Here is a 24,830-nt window from a genome sequence, read left to right as displayed (position 1 = left end):
TAGTCTTGTTGCGACGCGCCTAAGCCTATGCTTTGCCGGCGTGATCTGCTACAACACACCTAGAAGATGGGGCAACTTGTCTACTATCGATCAAAGAAAAGGGTGCCCAGAGGAAATTTTTGGGTGCCCGGAGCCAAAACGATTTATGTTTTGTTTTTTTTTAATCTTCTTGTAAATTTTTTTTAGCATAAAGATTTACTTTTCATCGTCTTCTATCAAAAAAAATTTCATGGTAGAATGAATCTTATGTCTCTTCTGTCGAATTATTTAAATGTTAGAAGGAATTTTTTAAAAATAGGGTTCTTGGCTATTAAGCACAGAGCTAGAACTATGTGCTGATAATGTGTTACAAAATAATGTAATACGTATCAGGAATATGGAGAAACATCAATCTTTATTCATTGATAAATAGGTCTTTATATAAGCATAACATCAAGTAACCCGTATAATCAGATAGTATATATACTTTCTTATTTAGACTAATTTATACTAATTTATACTAATTATGACAAAATACACTAAGGAGATTACGGAGATAATCATCCTACAACACTCTTTAATATATTTTAACCTAATTTGTCCAAAAAAAGCCTTTAAAGAGTAAAGACGTTGCCCCAAAAATACCTCTCCCACATCAAAACGTCGACGGCTCATTGACCCCATCCTTTCAATTCTGTCTTTATCCCACATCCAAGAGAGAAAAGTCTACGTGTTAAATCCCGACGGAAAATCAGCCCCAAAATTAAAACACATGTCCTCGGCTAACACGTCACCACACCTCTTCCCGCGAAACGTGCATCAACGTCCAGCCCAAACAAAACGCCACCGTTTTGCTCTAAATATTTCCAATTTCAACCCCCCTCAAACCCGTCTTGACCTTCCTCCGTTTCTCTCTCCCTATATTCCCTTCGATAAAATCTAGCTCCCTCATAATCAAGTCACACTGAAAATCCACAAAGCATATATAAACAGCTACATCTCTCTACATATTATGGATCGGAGGAGACCCGCGAGTCCAGTCTACGCGCGCCAGTGGAGCGGAGGCTCCAGCAGCCCCGGCTCATCTCCGGCGCATCCTCAGTCGCGCCTTAATCCCTCCGCCACTGGATTATCCACCGTCAAGAGGAACCAGAACTTCGCCGCGAAAGCCGCCGCGCAGCGCCTGGCGCAGGTCATGGCGTCGCAGACCACCGCCGATGAAGACGACGACGAAGACGATGGTCTCGGTTTCCGGTTCCCTGCGCGCCAGCCTCTTCCACCGTCGTCTTACTCCAGCAATGGCGCCAATAACGGCGGGAACGGTCTTCCGGCGATTTCGACCACTCGGCCTACTAGATCTCCGTCGCCGGCGGTAATTTCCGAGCCTATTTTGAACTACGATGCTACTTTTGAATCTGTTATAGCTAATTGAATTATTAGAATTATGTTGAATTCTGGTGTTTATTTTGAGATCTGAATTTTAGCTGCTTTGAATAAACTAGATTGAATCAAATATTGTAGCTCTGATTAGAATTTCAGCTTCTTTGTGTAGAGTTTATCGGAGTGTTCTTAGATTCTGTGGTAGTGCAATAATGTATTGTCAATGTTGCGAATTTGATTGTGGCTACATTATGGCTAATTGTGATTCTTGTATTGTAATTAGTTTCCTCGGAACTTTGTAGAGCATACTACTTCAGTTCGTTCGGCATCAGCAGGAAGATCTTCAGTGTCGGTTCGTGCAGGGAATGTAGTGTTAGCCAGCAAGACCTCTATTAGGACTCCGGTATCCATACCTCCGATTGATCCTCCTTCAAATCGAACAAGAGATAAAAGGCAAGTGCCTATAGATATACTCTGGCTTAAGTTGTTCTAGGTAGTTGATGGTTTTGGAGTTCATGCAGCTCTTTCTGTATGTAATACATTATTTGCACAGGTTTACACGGGACATTGGACAGGTTAACTCACTAGCTCCAGGAGATGAGCGTGAAGTTGCTGCTCTACGTGATGAGGTAGCTACTGTCAGCCATCAGTTTCTGTTTTAAGCAATTTATGAAACTAACATATATCGTAATTGCAGCTTGATATGGTCCAAGAAGAAAATGAGAATATTCTTGACAAGGTGTGCCCTTCTTGCGAACCCCAGAAGTGTCAATAATTGAAACCATATATTTATAACACTTATGTCTGAGCATTTTTTGCAGCTTCGAACTGCTGAAGAAAGGTGTGAACAAGCAGAAGCCAGAGCTAAGGAGCTTGAGAAACAGGTATGATGTTTCTAAATTTATTTCATATCCTTGTAGGTTGTAGCTTGCAAATCAAGGGATCCAAATCAGTTCAAGACTGATACCTTTGTTATAGTTAAAGCTTGAGATAGCTAATATTGTATGTTTGGTTGGTGATGGTGACTTCTATTAGAGTTAAAGTTAAAATTTATTTCTATTGCATCTACTTATGACTGTTGGGCTCAAATTTCAAATAAAAGGAGCCGTGCCACTTTTTTAGGCTATCTTCATGTTCGGTTCTTTCACAGGTTGCAACACTAGGTGAAGGTGTATCCCTGGAAGCCAGATTGTTGAGCAGGTAAAATGGAGTTTTTTTTTTGTTCCGTCTTTATTTGATGTCTTGCTTTTGATTATTTGAATGATTCACCTACAGGAAGGAGGAGAAGTTGCGTCAAAGACAGGTAATTTGGGATATTAAAAGTAGGCTTGGAATAGATGCATTGTGCTCCTTCAGTGGTTTTTCTTAGACAACAAAGCATTTCCATTAAAAAAAAAAACAGACAACAGAGCGTTTATTTCACAGGCTGCTCTAGATGCTGCAAGACAAAATGAGGATGGGAAAGATAAGGAAATTGCTACTCTTCATTCAGAAGTTGAGGTAATAGCTTTCGATCTCAGTGAAGTAAATCTGTGATATATTCAGGAGTTACAATTTCAGGAAAAACTCTGAATTAACTTTTTTATATTTACTTTTTTGTATTCAGAACCTAAAGGACAGTGCTGAAGCAGCAGCTGAAAAACTCCGAGAAGCAGAATCTGAAGCACACAGTCTTCGGTCAAAGACGCAAAGAATGATTTTAACTCAAGAGGAGATGGTTTGTTTTCTAATACACAAGTGAGTATTTGTTTAGCTGTTCAGGGTCGTAAGTTTATTACTGCATCTCTCTTGTAGGAGGAAGTTGTTCTCAAGAGATGTTGGCTTTCTCGCTACTGGGGTTTAGCTGTGCAGCATGGTATTCATCTTTTACCATCTTCTTCTTATATAAACAGCATAAAACACATACTGTTACTCGTTTGAAGATGATTACTATTAGTCTTAGCAGCAAGAAAGAGTACAAAACTGTTTGTTTGTATATGCGTAGGTGTAAACTTTCTTCCTACTAACATTTTACTGTATATTCTGTTTGCTCCTTTTTTTAGGAATATGTGCGGATATAGCAGAATCAAAGCATGAACATTGGTCATCTTTAGCTCCTCTTCCATATGAAGTCATCATTTCTGCTGGACAAAAGGCCAAGGAGGAATCTTGGGAAAAAAGTTAGTGGATACATCCATTATGCCAAAAAGTGTTTTCTTATAACTTATGTCTGATGTTGTTTTTCTCATATTTGTTTTTTGTCTTGTAGGTGGTGATGATCCAGATAGAAGTAATTTAGGTCGTGATTTGAGTGATCTCACTGGGGAAGGAAATATTGAGAGTATGCTTTCTGTGGAAATGGGATTGAGGGAATTAGCATCTCTAAAGGTCTGTTCCTTTTCTATAGTTAATACTGACGGTATATTCAGTAAGAGGTCTGCATATTAATGAAAAATGGTTGAGAAGGAGATGGTTGGTGACCATTCATTCTTTGAGTTTGGCAACACACTTGAATTCTAGAAGAGTATTTTGGTCCTCTGTTCTGTCCATGTATATAATGAGTTTGTACAACCAGACAAGTGTATACTTTCCCAGCCTTTCATCTAAAAGTGGAGGATTGAATAGCTCACAATGAGGGATTTTTATACACATAATTCCTTCTCTCGTCCCATTTGTAACACCTAATGAGTGGTGAAGTCTCATTTCTACCGCCTACCCTTCCCTTATTTCCTGCAGTTATACACAACTTTTAGGTTTTATGTTTCAAACAAATATTCATCTTCTATGGGTCAATAAGTGTCAAGTATAGATACTTAATACCTACATGACTTGCCACCCCTTAATATGGATTTTAATATTGCTTTAACATGTATTGGTTGAAAATACTCTGAATAAGTGTTCCACTTTTTTTTTCCCGTTTTCCTTCTTCCAATCCATTATATCACTGTTTTGTTTAGGTTGAGGATGCTGTCGCACTTGCATTGGCCCGACATAGACGTCCAGATTCCATTCGGCAGTCAGCATTTAGTATGTTGCATATCTATCTCCAGGCTCCAGTTCACCATATACATGATATTTCTGGTCCATTGCTGTCTATCTAATGCGAATATATTAAGTATCTTCTTTCTTCATGCGATGTCCTGATGATGTTATGGATAGTGTTATCCTTTCCTGAAATTTGTTCCAAATTATAGATAATTTCCTGAAATTGTTATTAATCGGTCCTCAATCTGATTATATCATCTTGTATGGCTCATATGCTGTGTCGCCAGACATCTTGCTTTCAATATTCTTTTATTTGGTCTGTTAAATTAATGTTTGATAACATACATACCTGGAATTTAAATTTCTGCATTATTCTTTTTTACTTTTGGATATAAGAGTATATTTTATCATGAAGCTTACATGTACTTTTGTTTGTAATTCAGATTCAAAGTCAACCGGTGATCCCAAGTTTATGGAGGCTTTTGGTATGAATGATATACGCTCATGCACATAAATTATAAGAGTGATAAGACACAATAAAAAATCGTTTGACTATTCATAACACTACCTTTCAGAACTACTGTTCTAATAATACATGTAAGATATTACCCATTAACATTTTTTTGGGGTGGGCTTAGGTTAGGTGAAGGCTCTATAGAGAACAGTTAGTTGGCTTTTGTCATTATTTGCAGTAGGCCTTTTACTTTGTTTGGGCATAGCACACAGAGAAGGGTATCATTTGTTTATTTTCAAACAATTGAAAAAAAGAATTTATAAACATATAAAATGATCACTGTGGTACCTTAGATTCATCACTCCTTGCACGAAAGTGATGTGATTGTGTTTGGCCGGCTATTTAGGACTCAAGTGGGTTTTGTTTCAAAAGCTATATGAAGTATGCTTCAAGTTAATTCATGTGATAGGTTCACCCAATTGTTTACGCAACCAGTTTGTTGATGGATTCAGTAATTTACTCTTTTATTTCTTCCTGCAGAACTCAGTGAAGAGGAGATTAATGATATTCGTTTTAAAGAGGTCAGTATCTCTGCTATAGATATACAAAGCCTGATTCAACCCCTTGTTGTAGTGATCTCCATTAGCCTTATAGAAATAAGACTATTTATTATGCGAGTCTGACATGTTTTTCAACACCACTGACATGCGCAGGCTTGGCTGGCTTACTTTTGGAAAAGAGCTATAGTACATGGTGTCGAGGATGATATAGCAGATGACAGGCTTCAATTATGGATAAGCCACATGAGCCGTAGCACCACACAGTCACCGACTTCACATGATGCTGTGGATGGTAAGCTACACTCACTGATGACGCCAAGCTTAGGCATTCCTAAATTTATGAATCTAATATAATTCAATTGTTGAAAAGTCTCAAGTCCTTGTCTAAAGTCCAACAATGTAGAATATATCTGGACATGATTAGGATCCAGAAACAAATGATTAACGAAAAACTGGGTTTTTTTTTCTTATTGGGAAGTATCATTTTCATTTTATTGTTGTTTGCTGAACGTACAAATGGCAACTTGTGGCAGTGGAGGGAGGTTTGTTGGAGCTGAGGAAGTTGGGAATTGAAAAGCAACTCTGGGAAGCATCACGTAAGGAAATTGATCATCCCAACTCGGATATTACTTATAACCACAATCACAGATCTTCTGCAGATTTTGACACCTATTCGTTATGATGGATGCTGCCTTGGACTGTTTATATCAATTCTTTTTTCTTTCAAATTTTCTATTTATTTTTCTTATTTTCTCATTTTATATAGTACTCAGACAGATGTCTTCTTTTTGGGTCAATAACTCGGATGGAATCGTGGATGCAAGTCCATTTTTTTTATGTAATTAATAGCTTCTTAGATTTGCGAATCATATGCATATATAAGGCGGGCGTGTTCAGTTACCAGTGATGGAATGAAAATGTTGGAGACAAATTATTGGACGGTTGAACCCACTGTGACCCATATTTTGCAGTAATCAGGACGGGGTCTAATACTCCATGGCCGATGAAACCATGGCGAGGAGGGAGTTGATTTAACATCTCTCATTATCATGTAACGTGTAATTGATATAACATTGTTCATAACCAAGTAAGCAAATCATCAACCTGGTTAGAATTGTTACCCCTAAAATTGAGGAACATGACAGGAATCCTTAAGCATCTGTGTTTAGTTAAAGACAACAAGTATATGGAGTAAATATTAAAACACAAAAGTTGCTGAGCTTTTCTCCACACAAAATTTCCATCAAAAGGGGAAATAAAAATAAGTAAATGGAAGAGAAAAGGGGAAGCTTTGCTTTCATGGCAAGGTTCATCTAAAGCCTTCATAATGTTGGTTTTCCTTGTTTGACACATTTTCCAACTGTGGTACTGTTAGGTAGTCTCATAGATTATGAAACAATGGCAACTCCATTGAGGAAATCATATCAAAGAATTCTTATATGAGATATAGTCAGAATGAAGATCAGCCTAATTCATCATGAACTTCAGTAATGCTGGGTCCACTTCTCTGCCTCTTTGAGAACCAAGCATCATATAAGAATCTATAAATGTATAGTGGGAATCTCATGTATAGTGAATCATAATAGGATTCAATCTCCCAAAACCAAATTGTTGCTTAAAATTCTGTACTAATCACTTTTCCTTATTGTAGCTCCACAATGAGAACAACCTACCATTCATTCCTCTTCTGCATTGTTCATAGAAATTTGACTGCCAACTAAATCTCACATGTCATTGATGTCAAGTCGTTTTGCTTGCCACATTGCTCTTGGCTTAGTTTATTTGAGACAAATCGTCCAATATCTTTCCCCAACCCCTAATTGTAATCATCAGAATATTAAACTTAAAAGGTAAAAGGAGTGAAGCAGTTGGCAAATTATCCGTGACTTGTGGCCATGACCATCTTCCTCAGTGATCATTGGATGACTTGAAAGCTCAGTTGAAAGAAAATGGCACGCACAGGCACAGCAAAGAGAACTGAATGAGAGAAGGAGGAGGCAGGTCAGGTCCCAATAGAAGCAATGATGTCAAGTCGTTTTGCTTGCCACATTGCTCTTGGCTTAGTTTATTTGAGACAAATCGTCCAATATCTTTCCCCAACCCCTAATTGTAATCATCAGAATATTAAACTTAAAAGGTAAAAGGAGTGAAGCAGTTGGCAAATTATCCGTGACTTGTGGCCATGACCATCTTCCTCAGTGATCATTGGATGACTTGAAAGCTCAGTTGAAAGAAAATGGCACGCACAGGCACAGCAAAGAGAACTGAATGAGAGAAGGAGGAGGCAGGTCAGGTCCCAATAGAAGCAATGACTAGTTGTTTTGAAGCTATGATGGGGAACATGTGGTGTCTCATGTGGACCTTCACTGTGAGGTAGTATTACACTATACAACTAAAACAAAATGACAACTTAACAAAGTGGGATGGTTACAGTCTTACAGATCATTCTGTAAGAGAAGCCTTTTTAAAAACATAAAGGTCAAAGAGAACAAATTCATCCCCAGATGAATACATAGAGAAAAGGTTTGCGAGCTTTTGCTCAATCTCCACTAAAAACACTCTGAGACTATTTTACTTAAGCATGCTATTTCCATCCTACATTGATGTTTGATTATATACAGATGATCAAATTCCTCCTTCAATTTTATTAAAAGAACTTTTCAGTTGAATCCCATGCTTGGATATCTGGTAAATTGCTTTCAGTAATGTTGTCTGATTTGGAAAACAAAGTGGGGATACATGATGTGTTTACTAAACAGTCGGATCGATGAGGAATGCTGACAACTTTTCTCTTTCAAAAATATGCATCATTTTTCTTCCTTCTATTCCATCACCCTTTTCAAAATTTTCTTGATAGCAATTATCATGTAGCTATCCTTCCCAAAGAAAAGAATTTTATTTTATTTTTTTATCATGCAGCTATGTTCAAATCTTCTTAAAATTGGAAACCAGATAAGGGGTTGTTCTTGGAGATAAAGAAAAGCTAAATAATTAATCCAGCCATTTTTTTGGAAAACCAAAAAGGAACTGCAAAGTAGTTCTAAAAAGAAAAATATGCAGAAGTTAACAAGGCTTTTCTGGATAACTATGTATTCAATTAGTTTAACACATTTTCACAGATGGAAAGTAATCTTAAGAAAAAGCCACTTTCCACAGATCATGCGCTTAGTGTTACTTTAGTCAAAAGCACGGATGGATCCAGGATTTAATAATAGGGTGTGCTAAATTTGGTCAAATGCCAAAAAATTTTTTAAGGACTTCGTAGTAGAACAATGATAATTTCAATATGGAAATAATAGTTTACACTTATTGGAACAAGATAGAAGACTGAGATTCAAGTTAAATGAATTATCATATGTACTTTGTATTGATAGAGAAACTTAGAAAAACATAGCAAATAAACCAAAAAAACTAATATGAGAAATAGATACGAATCAATCGATATATACCTGGGATTGCTTAATCAATAGGATTATGGATGAAGATTTTTCAAATAGAGTGATTAGAGTTTTAGAGTGACAAAGAATTGCAGAGGACTGATATGAGAGAGAGCATAGTCATGGAGCGGTGGATGAGAGAAAGAGTATTGACTTTCAATCTTATGCTCTAACATGTAGTAAAATTTAAGTTTCTTTTGAAAAAATGGGGTGGGCTGCAGCAAACTCCAGACCACCTCTGCATCCGTGCCTGGTCAAAAGGGTGAAGAATATGCAGAAAGAACAAAACTGAAATTTCTGTGATTACTAATCTAAATCATTCAAGATTCCATCTCTCCTACATATATTGCTCATTTCTACTTGACAACAATCTTATAAGTGCTGCTGACTCCACTCACCCCAAACTAAGCACACATGACACACCAGACTCACTCCCTAGTGATTGTGTCTCTTTCAACACCATTGATTTCAGGCCTGCAAGCATAAACCACAACTGTAATGACAACATAAAAACAAAAGTCTTCACATTTATATTTTGCTCTCCACTAAGCTAAACTCAACCACCCTCTCTCTCTCTCTCTCTCTCTCTCTCTCTCTCTCTCTCATGAAGACAATGGCAATTGTTCAACTGCTTGTGCTTCACCTGTGCTTCATTGCCATGGAGGTTGTTGAGTCCTCATCTCATCACTATGATCACAAGATAGTTAGGCTTCCAGGACAACCAAATGTGTCATTTCAACACTTTTCAGGCTACATTTCTGTGGGTGATCATCAGAAAAACCACAAAGCTCTTTTCTACTACTTTGTTGAAGCAGAAATAAACCCAGCTTCAAAGCCTTTGGTCCTCTGGTTAAATGGAGGTCTGTAACACTAAAGCTTTTGCTTTCTTCAGCGTGAACTCAAGTTGACAATGTGGTATTCTTGATGGGGGTCAATTTATGTTTCATTTAGGTCCTGGTTGTTCTTCTCTTGGGGTAGGGGCCTTCTCTGAAAATGGACCCTTTAGACCAGATGGTCAAATTCTGGTTAGAAATGACTACAGCTGGAATAGAGGTAATGCATGGAGATGATTTGTATTTATTTTCTTGCATAATATGGTTTCTTAATTTCTTAATTTTTTAATATTATTTATAGTTCTATTTTGCAGAGGCTAATATGTTGTATTTAGAGACACCAATTGGTGTTGGATTCTCTTATTCTAGACAAAGCTCCAACTATGTGGCAGTGGATGATGAAGCAACAGGTACTTCTGTTCAAGTATAAAGATATTAATCCTTCAGTTTCTTGCTTCTGTCTACTTTTCTCCTTTTGTTTCTTGCATTAGGCTTTGAAGTGGCTTCTAAAACATCAATCCTACCGAAATGTCTGTTGTAGGGAACTTTTTTTCTTTTGTTCCTTCCATGATTTAAATTGTTTCTGTCTTGATGTTTGAATGTTGTGTCTGCATTTGACCCCTTAAGCCAAGGACAATCTTGTATTCTTACAACGCTGGTTCAAGAAGTTCCCTCAATATAAGCACAGAGATTTGTTTCTGACTGGAGAAAGTTATGCAGGTAAGCTCTCTCATGCATGCACTCTATAGTACTATCAGGATTCACTATGTTTATCCTTTTTGTTTTACTTAGCTGGTTCTTGATACCAGGTCACTACATCCCTCAACTTGCTAAGCTTATGACTGAAGCTAATAGCAAAGAGAAGTTGTTCAATCTTAAAGGACTAGCTGTGAGTAGAAGAAGTTCATGATTTAGCAATTTTGAGTGAACAGAATTCAGTTCAAGGCAACTTACATATCAACTCTCTAACTATGTGTGCATGCAGTTGGGTAACCCTGTGCTAGAATACGCCACCGATTTTAATTCAAGGGCTGAGTATTTATGGTCTCATGGACTCATATCAGACTCAACATACAGAATGTTCACTTCTGTTTGCAACTACTCCCGCTACGTGAGCGAGTACTATAGAGACTCGGTTTCACCAGTTTGTTCAAGAGTTATGAGCCAAGTGAGCAGAGAAACCAGTAAATTTGTGGACAAGTATGATGTCACTCTTGATGTCTGCATTTCATCTGTGCTCTCACAGTCAAAGGCTATAAGCCCCAATGTAATTAAGCCTACTCACACATTTAACCATATAGTGTGCCATTTCTCCCACGTCTTACACTTCTAACTCTTCATATTAATGTGGCAGCAAATTACAGAGCGGATTGATGTGTGTGTAGAAGACAAGATTGTGAACTACTTGAACCGAAAAGATGTGCAGAATGCTCTCCATGCTAAGCTTGTTGGAGTTCGAAGATGGGATGTTTGCAGCAAGTAACTCCATTAACTTGATATAATATACAGATACAATATCTTAGTTACCTAGTTAAAATCTTATACTTTTTTTTTCGTATGTTGTCATACTAGCATTTTGGACTACCAAATGCTCAACCTAGAAAACCCTACCATCTCAGTAGTTGGATCGATTGTCAAGGCTGGAATTCCAGTTTTAGTCTACAGGTAACTATATGTCATGTTAATTTTAATATAATTAATAGTGACATTACTTCTATTTGCAATAATCATCACAAAAATAATTTCTATATTCAGTGGTGATCAAGATTCTGTAATTCCATTGACCGGAAGCCGAAGCTTGGTCAACAGATTGGCAAGGGAGCTAAGATTGAACACCACTGTCCCTTATAGAGTTTGGTTTCAGGGAAAGCAGGTATTTTTTGCAATGCTCATTAACTTTCTCATTGTAGGAATTTGAGTTGGACTAGTTTGTAATCTATATATTGTGTACAGGTTGGTGGATGGACTCAAGTTTATGGGAATATACTTTCATTTGCTACCATTAGAGGTGCCTCTCATGAAGCTCCATTCTCACAGCCGGAGAGATCACTCATGCTATTCAAGTCATTACTTCAAGGCAGGCCTCTACCTCAAGTATTCTGATGGCCGGTTTGCTGAAAAGTCAATCTGCAACTCATATTCGTGCATAACTGCAAAAGAGATGTTTCAGTTTGTTAGATGTACAGCACGGCATTTTTGTTTATACACAAGCAAAAGGTGACAATAAAATTTTATCTTGTTCGAACTGTATTTCCTTAACAAATGACAATGAAGGGCCAACGATATAATTTTCTATTGAGATCTTAATGAATTATAGCGTAAATTGATCACTTGATGTTATCTCCGTGTTTAAATTCCGACCTAAAACTAAAATCATGCACAATTATTAAACTTTGTCAGTGCAATACTGAACTGAAATATATCACAACGTGATACTTACGTGAGTCTGCCATGCATCCTTCATCACTTGGGAGTGTTTGGTCTTGTTAAGAGAGAAAATTGGGCGAGATGTTTCTATGTGTAACGCTATTGCCTTATGAAGGGAGGCCTAAATAATATGTCGAGCATTTAGTGATGGACATACGTGTGACGGTTTTAAATAATAGATCAATGAATTGTTCTAAGAAATGAAAATCTTGTTATTTTGTCCACCAAAAGAAGAAAAAGAGCCGTTGGGAGATGAGGAAGAACAACACCTAATTAAATCAGAGCAGTCGGTGGATCCGTGGATATTTACGTAGGTTTCAGTGATGGTGTAATACTATATTTTATAAACACACACAACCCCATCACTATAAACAACCGAGGATAATGCACTATGCTGAAGAACCAAAGCAGAAAGATTCAGTGTGTGCGTTCCTAATCATAGCATAGCTTGTAGCAACAGCAACAGCAACAGCTATCAGTTCCCAAAACCCAATCTAACTCGTAAGCAAGAGTTGCACTGTTGAAGACCAAACCAGCAGTACCAGTTTACCACCAGCTATATCTTGGAGTGACTATTTAAATGTTTGCAAGAGCAGAGAGCCCTGAAAAGGCGCCAACTTCCAAAATGGTTATATAAAGCAAAGGGACTCTTTTTCCCCAGTCTCTCTCTCTCTCTCTCTCTCTCTCTCTCTCTCTCTAAACTCGCTAAGAATTGAGGAGAGTGGTGCCCTGTCTTTCTCATTATATTTTCTAAAGAAAAACTAGCTCTCCCAAAAATAAACATAATGGCAAAACCAGAGCAAAAGCAGGAGCTGCCTGCAATCATCAACCCTCTGCAGGTCCAGGTATTCCTCCTCCAAACCCCTCTCTCTTTTGCCACCTTCTGTTTAAACCCAGATCATTAAAATCTTGTACCCTATTGCTTATTTTACTTTTGCTTCATTTCTTGCCAATTTTGGGATCTGGGTTTTTAGTGCATTGCATAAAGTTGCAATCTTTATTTATGAGATTGATTTGTTTAGACATAAAACGAATTGGGTCATGCTGAATTTGCAGGAAGATAAGGATTTGGACCCTGGATCTGACGACCTCGAGGCTCCTCTGCCTCTTACCGTCACTTCCCGGGTCAGTTACTTTTGAGTTCTTTGAAATTTGAATTGTTTGAATGCTTGTGTGTAATGTTATGATGTTGATAGTAGCTGATATTTACAGAAATAAAACAATGGTTGATGTAAAATGTAGTTTGGGAATGTAGGTCTTGTATATGTTGGGTGACATTGCGTCTGGACCGGCCTTCAAGATCACTCAATGGCTGGAATTGGTCCGTAAACGCAGCTCCAAGTACCAATCCTCTGGCTTCCCTCGCCGCCCGTTAAGGCTTGACACAATGCCTTCTAGGTTGCTGTTAACTTTGTGCTATCTTGTGGTTATGAATATGTGCATTGAAATGTGGAACATAGTATCATCATGGTTGTGGGTTGGCATTCAGTGCAGGAGAGTCTAGTGAGGAATGGAAAGGCCCCACGTCGCCTGAGCAAACCACGGAAGTCAGTCTCTGGGAAAGACTTGGTAAAGCTGCTACGTTGGACATTGAGTCGAGTTTTTTCTCGTGGGATAGGCTTTCTTCACTTCACCACACTGAACACAGTAGCAGCACTGATCAGTCTGAGGATGAAATGAACCGAGCGCTGGAGGTAAGCAACCCCTTCAATCACATATGGAGCATCATTGTGTGTTTATTGGATTGAATCAAAGAAGTGTGTCATTATTATTTATATGTTGCCTCATCATCTCTCAGTTCTGCTGCATATAGGTGACAGTGAATTCCGGAGGAGTTGTTTTCTTTGCCCTTTTCAACCAACCAGGGAATGATGATAATTCTTCTAAAGAAGCAGTGGCTTGCATAAAGATTTCCTCGTCAAGGATGGCCACACAGTCTGAACGTCTAGGTTATGAATTTGCAAAGTGGCTTGGAGTTCGAACTCCACAGGTTTTACCTTTCTGATCAGGCTAGCCTATTATGTTTGCCAAAATGCTTCTTTCTTCTCTCTGAAATTGCTGTGATATTTCTCTTGAACCATTCAGTTGGACGTTGCAGGCCAGGGTTATACATAATTGTAGTATGGAGTGGCTCCAGATGAAGGAAGCAGCAGAGAAAGCAAGAGAAGCAGCAGTTTCAGAAGGAGATGAATGTGGGGAAATGACATGTTCAGAACTTTTGGAAGCTCTTGAACTTAGCCGATGCCTTCTGCTCATGAGGTATATCTGAGTTGCTCAATTTTTCAGAAGTTCAATATCAATTCAGGAAGCATTCCAATAGATTTATGAGTCTGCTACCTAGGATGCACATAACTAGTTCTCGCCATTAAAATAACTCTATTGATTTCTAGGACCATTCCATATACATTTAGCACATTCTTTAGGCATTCTAGATGATGTTATGTTTCCATCTATGGCCTTGCTGTATGCTTATAATAATAATGTAGCATGGCATTTCATGACATGTAGCATTAATAAGTGCTTCTGATTGGATAACTGGATCTTTTAAATGGTGTTTTGAAGATCACATCTTTCGTTTATGCAGTTATGTTCATGGATCTCCTCTACTTGAAAGCTCAAGTATATTTGAGGCGAAGGATACCGCAGAAAAAACAGCAGCTTCTCTTGGTAGGATTTTGTTACTGGACCTAGTCATCAGAAATGAAGATAGACTACCTTGCCGTCAGCTCAGATGGCGTGGAAACTCTGCAAATTTATTGTTTGCAGACAAAATGGACTTTGGAAATATGGACAGATTGGAGGAAGCATTTGATTCAGCCATCAAGAGATACAAACCAAGAGTGATTAGAGCTCTACAAAAGGATAGAAGGGCAACTTCAGTAGATATCAGATTGCACAATGCAGGATTGGTAACACAGAAGTCTGATCTTTCAGACATCATGGAGTCGCCAAGGTCTAGTCAAATGAGCATAAAGAGTCAACTCTCAGATGATTTACTTTTTTCTGATTTTCCAATTGTGGCTATTGATTCTGGTGTTCCCCGTCGTCCTCCTGCTGGTAAACGTGCTAATGACCAGGAAATTTATCCAAAGCTGGTTGAGTTACTACTGAACAATTGTGAATACTCCTCTAATCTGTTACACGACATAACATTAGGGAAATTAGGACGTCCTTCGTTACAAGATACTGATGCATCTGATACCCAAACAATGGAAATGACTACGGTTGTTAAAGAATTTCGTAGTGGATTCAAACGTGCTCTTAGGGATCTGCAGGGATTCCATATCTTCTTAATCACACTTCATCAAAAGCTGGAGAATTTGACACGTATATTTTTCAATATCATAGATAAAGTAGCAGAGTCCGAGAAAGAGGATTTGGTAGTTACTGAGTCCCCATCACAAGCTGCCGGAACTGGTTATTTTCCTTCTACACCAGGTAAGGAGAGGCTTGTCAGTGAGAACCAGTCAGATTTTAGTGATTCTGAATCGCAGAGAACTGCTACAAGGTCTTCAACTTCAGGACAGAAAGAAAGCTATGACTGCAGCTCTCCCATGTCAAGGGAGAGTTGGCATGGAAAGTTTTGGAAAGGGAGTGCAAGTTCAGATCCCCTCCGTAGTCTGCGTTTGACAGCAAAGCTCCGGGACTTCAATAAAAATGCGAAGGTTGGAATTCTTTATAGTAAAAACGGTACTGTGATGATATGTATAATTAGTTGGGAAGTTTTGCACTCATTGAATTTGTCTGCTGATATGATTAATAGTTGCTTTTCATAGTTCTGGTATGCAGAGCTCACACTTTCGGTAACATCATGGGTAGAAGTATCATCTGTCTAAATAACAGACAATAATACTGTCAAGGATAGTTGTATGTTTGATTTCAGTGTTGCTCTTTTTTCACGTTGGTACACTAGATAATGTAGTTGCATGTATACCAGACAAAAGATGGAGATATATATGTAGTGGGGTGGGTGAGTTCCATGCTATGGGATAGTCCTTTCTTCATACAAACTCTTTAAGTTTTAATATTACATTGCTCAGGTTGATGCTGAAACGAGCAAAGAATTGGAACAGTGGAATGAAATGCTAAAGAGCGAAGCCGTCAGACTTTGCCAAGAGAACAATTTCAATGCTGGCTTCTTTGAGGGTAGTGACAATAACGGCATAGTTGATGCTTATGAATTGAAGGTAATTTTATTTCTGTACAACAAAAAATGTACTAAGGTGGCTGTCGCTTAGAAGCTATTGTCACTTCTCTTTTTTGTCTTCATGTTTTCTTTCTTCACCTTTTATCTTTATTAACAGGTCAGACTTGAACATATTCTCGAGAGAATTTCATTGATATCTGAGGCTGCAAATACAGAGAGGCCATCTCGAATCACAAGTAGCCTGTTTATAGGTGGAGCACTTGCTGCACGATCTGTATACACACTGCAAAGCTTAGGAATTACTCATATATTATGTTTGTGTTCCAATGAAATTGGACAGTCAGATTCTCAGTTTCCTGATCTATTTGAATACAAAAATTACTCTGTAAGTAGTTTCTCATTTGTTTACAATTGTTGGTTCATCATCATTTAGGGATTTTTTTTTAAACACATCTCCTCAGCCCATCTGAAGGTCATGTTATGATATCTTAGCTCCTAGAAGCCATCTGCACATTCGTAAGTCTCTTAATAAAACAGAATGACTGAAATAGCAAGTCACTTCTTCTTCCATTGGCCTAGCGTAGCCTTTATTACAGTAATTTAGAATTCAAATACAAATATCCTGATAGTGGTGTCATGAATATTTGACCAAGGGGACAACCATTACAAACTAGTATGTTTCGTAATGTGACTATTTATTGTATCCAATATTTGGTGTACTTGGTCATATTTAGCTGTGTTGTCTTTGTTCTTACCTTTCATCAGTGTGTATATGTTCTGCTTTCATCATACTTTTGTATCTGAACTGTCCTCATTAGGCTACTCTACTGTATGAATGAACAGATATGTGACAGTGAAGATTTCAACATCAGCAATATCTTTGATGAAGCGGTTGAGTTTATTGATCATGTTGAACAAACAGGAGGGAAGGTCCTAGTCCATTGCTTTGAAGGGAAAAGTAGAAGCGCAACACTAGTGCTTGCGTACCTAATGCTTCGAAAGTAAGTAAAAACTGCAGTATACTCGCTGATATGATACGTCTTCACTATTTCTGTATGTTGCAACAAGGCTACCTTCCCGAAATGATTAGCTACATACGTGATCTTTCTGTGGTGCAGGAAATCCACTCTATTAGAAGCATGGAATTCTCTAAAGCAGGTTCATCGCCGAGCACAACCCAACGATGGGTTTGCAAAGATCTTGTTGGATTTGGATAAGAGGCTGCATGGTAGAGCTTCAATGGAGTGGCAACAGCGGAAGCCAATGATGAAAGTTTGCCCCATCTGTGGGGTGAATGCGGGTCTGAGTAGCAGCTCTCTTAAGCTTCATTTACAGAAATCACATAAGAAACTATCGTCTGGTAGCGTGGATAGTGCAATGACAATGGAAATACAAAAGGCTTTGACAGCACTAAAAATCACTCGAGGTGGAAGTGTTAGCCCCACACAAAGATCTCATTCAGATGTGGAAGATTAGGGATTTCCAAGCTTCTTGGTAATCACTACGAAATCTTTACGGAGGTTGGTGTTCATTGTTGTATATATGCAGTAGAGATGATATAGTAGTCATGCGATTAAGCAGCCTTGTCTGAGTGTAAACTAGGAGTATTTCAGGTAAAATTGTATCATGAACAAACGAGGTAATAACATTGTGAGCAACTGAGCATAGCCCGCTTTAGCGCCCAACCGGGACGTGCACCTAAAACATATCTTATAAAGCTAGTCTTTTGAATATAAATGACCTTGGCTTTGCACGGCCGAGTATCAATTTTATTTGTGATACTCCTTGCTTGCAAGGAATCGAACAACCCAGGCAACAAATTCAGACAAAGACAATTGCAAAAATCTAAGCTAGTCAGCTGAAAAATGATGAATAGGTGTTTTTATTATAAATGCTAGCATCCCCAACAGCCAAACGCAAGTATGGAAGAAGAACAAAAGACTAACCCTACCATCTGAGACTGAACTATGCATGCTATTCTTCAGTATAACTGGTACAGCCTTGATCAATCAAGTCAAGCATTAATAAACAGCTTTCAATTGCCACTACCAACTAGTACTTATCAAGAAAACAGACTATTTAACGAGAAAGTTCAATTGAAAAAGTACAAACATATCGTCAAAAGGTGAACTGCTGTCAGCTTTCAAACGGGAACAGCCTCAGGCAAAGCTCCAGGGGCACCACCTTTACCATTGAGCACAGTTACGTTCCCTTCAGAGTCGACATCCACAATAACAGAGTCACCCTCTTTGATCTCCCTTGCTAGCATCTTCTCAGCCATGCTGTCCTCCAGTAGTCTCATTATGGCCCTTCTTAGAGGCCTTGCCCCATAGCTTGGATTGTATCCTTCATCAACCACTCTGTCTCTGAACCTCTCCGTCACTTGAAGATCAATCTCTTTAGTCTTCAGCCTTTCAAACACCTCCTTCAGCATTATATCTGCTATTTCCTTCACCTCCAACTTAGTGAGCTGGCGGAAGACAATCATTTCATCCAACCTATTTAGGAACTCTGGTCTAAAGTATTGTTTCAACTCTTCTGTCACCAAGCTCTTGATGCGATTGTAACTGCTATCCTTCTCATCGTAATCAAGGTCAAATCCGATACGGCGGCCTCCTTTCTCAATTACACTGCTTCCAACATTAGATGTCATGATCAGAAGTGTGTTTTTGAAATCCACAGTTCTGCCCTTGCTGTCGGTCAATCTACCGTCCTCAAGAATTTGAAGCATCATGTTGAAGACATCCGGATGAGCCTTCTCAATTTCATCAAAAAGCACCACAGTGTAAGGACGGCGTCTGACAGCTTCAGTCAACTGACCTCCCTCTGTGTAACCAACATAACCAGGGGGAGAACCAATAAGCTTTGATACAGTGTGCCTTTCCATGAATTCACTCATATCAAGACGAATCATGGCTTCTTCAGAGCCAAAGTAGTATGCAGCCAAAGCTTTTGCAAGTTCTGATTTTCCAACACCTGTTGGACCAGAAAAGATGAAACTAGCAATTGGACGGTTGGGATTTTTTAGTCCAACACGGGCTCGGCGGATAGCACGACTAATAGCCTTGACTGCTTCATCCTGACCAATAACCCGTGTATGGAGGGTCTCTTCCATCTTGAGGAGGCGATCAGATTCATCAGCTGACACTTTGTCGACAGGAATACCAGTCCAAGAGGCCACAATGTGTTGAATATCCACTTCAGTTACCATAGGTCCAACATCCCCTGCCTCACTCTCAGCCTTGCTCATCTCTTTGCCTTTCTCTGTTATAGCTGTGATCTGTGTCTTAAGGTCCATTTCTCTGTCACGTAACTCCCCAGCCTGGGAAAGATAGTGTTGTCAGCTTGATCAGTGGAATCATATTAAGACAAATTAGAGAGTAAAGACTCAAGACTTTAATCTACCACACTGGATACAGATCATCTAACTCTTTAGTCACCTTGAAAGTTCAACAGTATTTTTAAAAGCAATCTCCTGTGGATCCGGTTCATCATATTTATAGTTAATTGCAACATGAGTGCTTTACGGCTTCAGCATACATGCTGATCCATGCACACGTGAAAGATTTATACCTTTTCAAAGTCTTGGCTCCGAACAGCTTCATTCTTCTCCTTAGTAATTTGTCTCAGTTCTTTGTCAAGCTCCCTAGCTTCTTCAGGTAGCTGCAAAAGATCATATAGGCCACGTCAACTCCAGAACCCCAGGGATAAAAAGACGGCCCCTGTCTAAAATTTGAAACATAAAGTGAGGTCCGACCTGTGCATGACGTAGGCGAACTCGAGATCCAGCTTCATCAATCAAGTCGATTGCTTTATCAGGTAGGAATCGATCACTGTAAAAATCGATATTGTCAATCAGAACAAAATTAGCAATGATTTTGATAAAAGTAGCTAGCATCACTACAAACAAAAAAGAATGATGATTAATTTCTGACATCCTAGATGATTACTTACTACACAACTTGGTATACAAGCTCAATTACCAGCCAGACAACAATTTCAAATGGATCCATCAATAGCAAAGTTCAAGAGGTAGAAATGCAAGACAAATATGACTTCTACAATGAACATGCCATGTAAAGGGATGCTACCTGATGTATTGGTGCGATAGCTGAGCAGCAGATACCAGAGCTTCATCAGTATACCGGAGTTTGTGGTGAATTTCATAACGTTCCCGGAGCCCCCGCAAAATTTGTATTGTTTCGTCTACAGTTGGTTCCGGAACTTTCACCGGTTGAAAACGTCTTTCCAATGCTGGGTCTTTCTCAATATGCTTTCTGTATTCATCTAGAGTGGTGGCTCCAATACACTGCAGCATAGAGATAAAACTTAATATTCGAATGCACAAACACCACTATTCTTTAATTACCAAGAATCCAAAGCCAGCACATGTATATAAAAGCTAGAACTGCAACAATCATCACAACTATAATTGCACTTTCCCATATAGGATAATAAATAAAACAAGGGACAAGGAGATCTCGTTTCTGCCAACGCGATGTATCAAAAAAAATTACCTGTAGTTCACCTCTTGCAAGGGCTGGCTTTAATATATTTGCAGCATCGATTGCACCTTCTGCTGCTCCTGCTCCAATTAAAGTGTGAACCTCATCAATAAACAAAATTATCTCGTCGCTTTGTTTGATTTCCTCCATTAGCTTCTTCAATCTTTCCTCAAACTCTCCACGGTACTTTGTACCAGCCACAAGAAGACCCATATCCAGAGTGATAACCTATAGAATGGCAGATGGGGAGGTAACATGTGCTATTCTACTGCAGTTTAATGTATAACTAATGTATTGATGTTTTAAAATAACATGAACTAGCTGAAAATTACAAATAGACTAACTCACCTTCTTTCCCTCTATAGTTTCAGGAACATCACCACTTGCAATTCGTTGAGCAAGACCTTCTGCAATTGCAGTCTTGCCAACACCAGGTTCTCCAATAAGGCAGGGATTATTTTTTGTCCGCCTGCCCAGAATTTGGACAACGCGTTCAATTTGAGGTTGTCTTCCAACAACAGGATCCAGCTTTCCCTAATATGAGACAATAGAACATTCAGCAACAGGACAAAGAGATGACACTAAAAGTAAAAAATTAAAAAGCTGTGATAAAACTTACCTCCTCAGCTAGCTTAGTCAAATTGGTACCATACTCCTCCAGAGTTGGCATCTTGTTGCCACTGGTTCCCTGTCCAGCACCAACACCAACAGCTTCTGTGCTCTCACCCACCATACGAATAACCTGCTCAACCAAAAAAAAAATTGTCACTATTTTCCTTTGTGACAAATTACTCTGGAAAGAAAGAAACGGTAGCTTGCCTGTGTGCGAATGTTGCTGGGGTCAGCACCTAAATTTTCAAGAACACGAGCTGCCACACCCTCACCTTCCCGAAGCAGTCCCAAAAGCAAGTGCTCGGATCCGATATAATTATGGCCTAAAATTCACCAGATAAGGTCTCTTAGTAAATCCGAAAGGTATATCACTAACTCAGATAAGAAAAAAAAAACTGCTTTCGACACAGGAGCAAAAGCTTAGCGACACTATGCATATAATCAAAAGACAATGACATATAATTGAACAGCAACCAAAGATGATCAATAGATAATAAATATATTATTGGGGGCCAAATTACTTCATTGACTTAAAATTAAGTCCATGCCACTAACTTTAAAATCTATTTGTATGTTCCACTTTTTCATTTTATTTTTCCGGTTGTGTTAAAATCTTTCTTCAATAACCAACATTTGCCTTCAAGGTCATACATGGACTCAATCATCAATTAGCAGTTCTTCAATGAACTGTCAGTTGATTCCACATAGATTACGAAGGATAGAATGCAGTCCTTATACAATGCAGGGCTTAGACTCCATGAAAATGTGAACATCAAATGCACCAGAAGGACCGATGTTCCCTCAAAATGAGCAAAATGAGGAAGTTGAAACTTCTTATTAGCTACTATCATATTTTTTTTCTAGATGTTTAAACAAGAAGAAACTATATACCTAGTTGGCGGGCTTCCTCCAGAGACAGTTCCAAAACTCGCTTTGCACGAGGGGTGAATGGGATTTCAACAGCAACAAAGCCACTACCACGTCCAATAATCTTCTCCACTTCAACACGTGCATCTTTAAGATTTATACCCATAGATTTAAGGACTTTGGCAGCAATTCCAGTTCCTTCACCAATAAGACCTAGAAGGATCTGCTCGGTACCAACAAAGTTGTGACCCAGTCGCCTTGCTTCCTCTTGAGCAAGCATAATGACCTTTATTGCCTTTTCTGTGAAGCGCTCGAACATGGCTTTAGGCACACATCTGCTAGCCTTTTGACGACGGGAGGAGATAGCTACTCCCACTTTAGAATATAAGTCCTGCCTGGGCCTCGCCATGATATCCAACGCATTAACACTACGGAGTCCCGAGAAGCTGCTCAATCTCAATTGAGGTGCTCGTAGAGTGCACATCATCTTGGTCGATCTTCTACCATTTCCAGATCCTTTAGATTGACCAAGCCTTCGCTCGGAAACCAGACCAGGAATATTAGTAGACTGAACTAAAGCCCTAGCCATGATACCCACCTGCGGCAACAAGCAAACTCAAATTAGCATCCATTTCAACACATTCATAATAACAGAAAACCAACAAACCCGAGTTTAGCAATAGCTCAGCTATCAATACGTTCATGTTACAAGCATATTGGCATTCAATTCATGAAGAAACAATCACTTTATGAAAACCTCGACCCTTATTATGTTCAAAGAACTCCTCCTACCAACACCAAGCATATCAACCACACATAAGATCACACAGCCCTTTCAACACTACATTCCTCTTGCACCAATCAAAATCACCAAAATCAGCATACAAGTAACCAATCAAGCTCCACAAAATCAGAAAAAAAAAACTATGTTTAACCTCAAAGCACATATCTTAGAGCCCAAAACCCATCTCAAATTCAAAAAAAGCAACACACTTGAAACAGAAAAACCAAGTAATAAAACCATAAGCACTCTATCCTACCATCAAAATCAGATATTGAACAACACCCAAGCTCCAAACCTCATCAATCTCAAACACCCAGAACACATAAACACCAAACAGCTCAGAATCAAATCCAACAAACACGAACTGAAAACTCCACCGACCAATCAGAACAACATCCAATACATCCAGAACCAAACAGAACAGAACCCAAAAACCCTAATTCCGCAGCGAAATCCAACACAAACAAAAAACAAGAAGAAGAAAAGGCTCACCTAAACCTTTGTGGCTCTGGATTAGCCTCAACCCCCAAAAATAAAATATTAAAAGAAAAAAAGGAGCAAACTTTAAGAGAAAAAAAGAAGAGAGAAGAGAAGGGTTGGTGTTTCTTGAGAGAATAGGGAAAACCCTATTCTTAGAATTCTGATATGGTCGGCCGATAGAGCTATGAGGCTGTGGTCTTAAACTAGCTCCGTCTCTCCTTCTCTCTCAGAAGACTATAAATTGATAAGCCTCCTCTACCTCTGCGCCTGCATCGCCGTTCATGCAGTCTCGCCCACACGATAAGCCGACTGGACGCTAACGATTATTTTTGACGGTGGGAGATGCGGCCACGTAGGAGTGGGAGTGTGGAGATTTGTGGCTAGGGCTGGACCCACGGGTGTTATCTGTGAGTCAATGTGTCTGGAGTCCCTGTCTTGCCCCGAGATATTTTGGTGGCTGACGGTATTGCCCTCGAGACGTTGGGCTTTATTCGCCACAGAAATTTAGGGTGCATGTAGGTAGATGCGTCGCTGTTGGGCCTTTTGTGGCAAAGCCGTACACGAGACCGGTTGCTTCGGTTGATTTCTCTTATTTTTTATTTATTGGGAAATCGTATTTCACACTTTAGATTCAGCATCAATTTGAGTACTGTAGAGAAAAAATCCTATGAAATCTTTATCCGCTTGAGTGGAGAAGAATCTAGGTAAAATGATCGGAGATTAGCAGTCTGCATGTTCTTGTACTATATGAAATTGGATTTTAAGATTAAAGCTACTTGTTGAAGCACCAACCACAAAAACAAGTTTTAGCTTGAAGGAAAACGGGTGAACAAATTGAACTCTTTTTTTTTTTTTTGTAAGTTATATTTCGTTGTTGGTGAAATTTATGGACTAAGTATCAAGCCTAAGATGGTGTGGACAAACTAGATGGGAGGTGTTTGACAAGTTCCAATGATTAGGATGGGTTAGATTGTTTGTATCTTTCTAAAAAAATCAAACTAGGCGGGTGTTTTTAGCCTAATGGAGGCGGCTCCAACGACCATATTTTAGAGATTTTCCATTCAATTTTTCCTCTTTGCGTCAAAAAAAAAACAAAATATTTTCTTCTATTTTGGAGGGTAATAAGGGCCATATTTGGGCTAAGGTGTGGCCCGATCATATCCACAACAATTTTCCTCGTGTCCACTATTTGCACCAAGGCGACTTCATGCATCTGTTCAGTATTTTAGTGCATATTCATGTTTTGTATGTGTTCTGAATTAGGAACTAAATTAATAAGCCCTCTCCCCATCAATGTTGTTCTTGAATTCCACCGGCCTCACTGTTCAAATTAGTTTAGCTGGGCTCAATCGGCCATGTCTGTATGGGCAAATCAGGTTGGGCCAAAACCATCTGTAGGTA

General features: G+C 39.0%; 4 protein-coding genes across 5 annotated transcripts; 3 read left to right on the top strand and 1 right to left on the bottom strand.

Moving 5' to 3' along the window:
* The first annotated feature begins 858 nt into the window (after positions 1-858).
* On the top strand, positions 859-6,276 carry LOC126796337 (coiled-coil domain-containing protein SCD2-like). Of its 2 annotated transcripts, XM_050523145.1 has the most exons (17): positions 859-1,351; positions 1,643-1,812; positions 1,913-1,988; positions 2,057-2,098; positions 2,181-2,243; positions 2,510-2,559; positions 2,635-2,662; positions 2,785-2,859; positions 2,966-3,076; positions 3,154-3,214; positions 3,402-3,518; positions 3,608-3,726; positions 4,296-4,365; positions 4,767-4,808; positions 5,318-5,358; positions 5,491-5,629; positions 5,871-6,276. In XM_050523145.1, the coding sequence occupies exons 1-17, from the start codon at positions 992-994 to the stop codon at positions 6,017-6,019; spliced, it is 1,713 nt and encodes a 570-aa protein (XP_050379102.1). In that variant the 5' UTR covers positions 859-991; the 3' UTR covers positions 6,020-6,276. The 2 variants fall into 2 exon arrangements, with proteins under 2 accessions (XP_050379102.1, XP_050379104.1); XM_050523147.1 differs by lacking the exon at positions 4,767-4,808.
* Positions 6,277-9,354: 3,078 nt separating this feature from the next.
* On the top strand, positions 9,355-11,945 carry LOC126793921 (serine carboxypeptidase-like 45). The gene is made up of 10 exons (XM_050520551.1): positions 9,355-9,634; positions 9,726-9,827; positions 9,922-10,017; positions 10,235-10,327; positions 10,417-10,496; positions 10,593-10,874; positions 10,962-11,086; positions 11,180-11,272; positions 11,363-11,480; positions 11,561-11,945. The coding sequence occupies exons 1-10, from the start codon at positions 9,379-9,381 to the stop codon at positions 11,708-11,710; spliced, it is 1,395 nt and encodes a 464-aa protein (XP_050376508.1). The 5' UTR covers positions 9,355-9,378; the 3' UTR covers positions 11,711-11,945.
* A 704-nt stretch (positions 11,946-12,649) lies between these two features.
* Positions 12,650-17,846, top strand: LOC126793579 (dual specificity protein phosphatase PHS1). Its single transcript, XM_050520139.1, has 11 exons — positions 12,650-12,879; positions 13,091-13,159; positions 13,290-13,432; positions 13,524-13,728; positions 13,848-14,024; positions 14,133-14,293; positions 14,619-15,699; positions 16,075-16,221; positions 16,339-16,566; positions 17,025-17,182; positions 17,300-17,846. The coding sequence occupies exons 1-11, from the start codon at positions 12,820-12,822 to the stop codon at positions 17,655-17,657; spliced, it is 2,787 nt and encodes a 928-aa protein (XP_050376096.1). The 5' UTR covers positions 12,650-12,819; the 3' UTR covers positions 17,658-17,846.
* A 189-nt stretch (positions 17,847-18,035) lies between these two features.
* Positions 18,036-23,646, bottom strand: LOC126796433 (ATP-dependent Clp protease ATP-binding subunit ClpA homolog CD4B, chloroplastic). Its single transcript, XM_050523258.1, has 10 exons — positions 23,442-23,646; positions 22,190-22,763; positions 21,506-21,621; positions 21,306-21,428; positions 21,035-21,220; positions 20,699-20,914; positions 20,273-20,490; positions 19,939-20,014; positions 19,755-19,844; positions 18,036-19,503 (listed from the first exon to the last, which is right to left on the bottom strand). The coding sequence occupies exons 2-10, from the start codon at positions 22,752-22,754 to the stop codon at positions 18,325-18,327; spliced, it is 2,769 nt and encodes a 922-aa protein (XP_050379215.1). The 5' UTR covers positions 22,755-22,763; positions 23,442-23,646; the 3' UTR covers positions 18,036-18,324.
* Between the last annotated feature and the right edge of the window lie 1,184 nt (positions 23,647-24,830).

The sequence above is a fragment of the Argentina anserina genome, chromosome 5 (assembly GCF_933775445.1).
Source record: "Argentina anserina chromosome 5, drPotAnse1.1, whole genome shotgun sequence".
In the NCBI taxonomy this organism is placed as follows: domain Eukaryota; kingdom Viridiplantae; phylum Streptophyta; class Magnoliopsida; order Rosales; family Rosaceae; genus Argentina; species Argentina anserina.
Note: the sequence above shows the minus strand (reverse complement) of the source record. Positions and strands in the feature narration are given on the sequence as shown.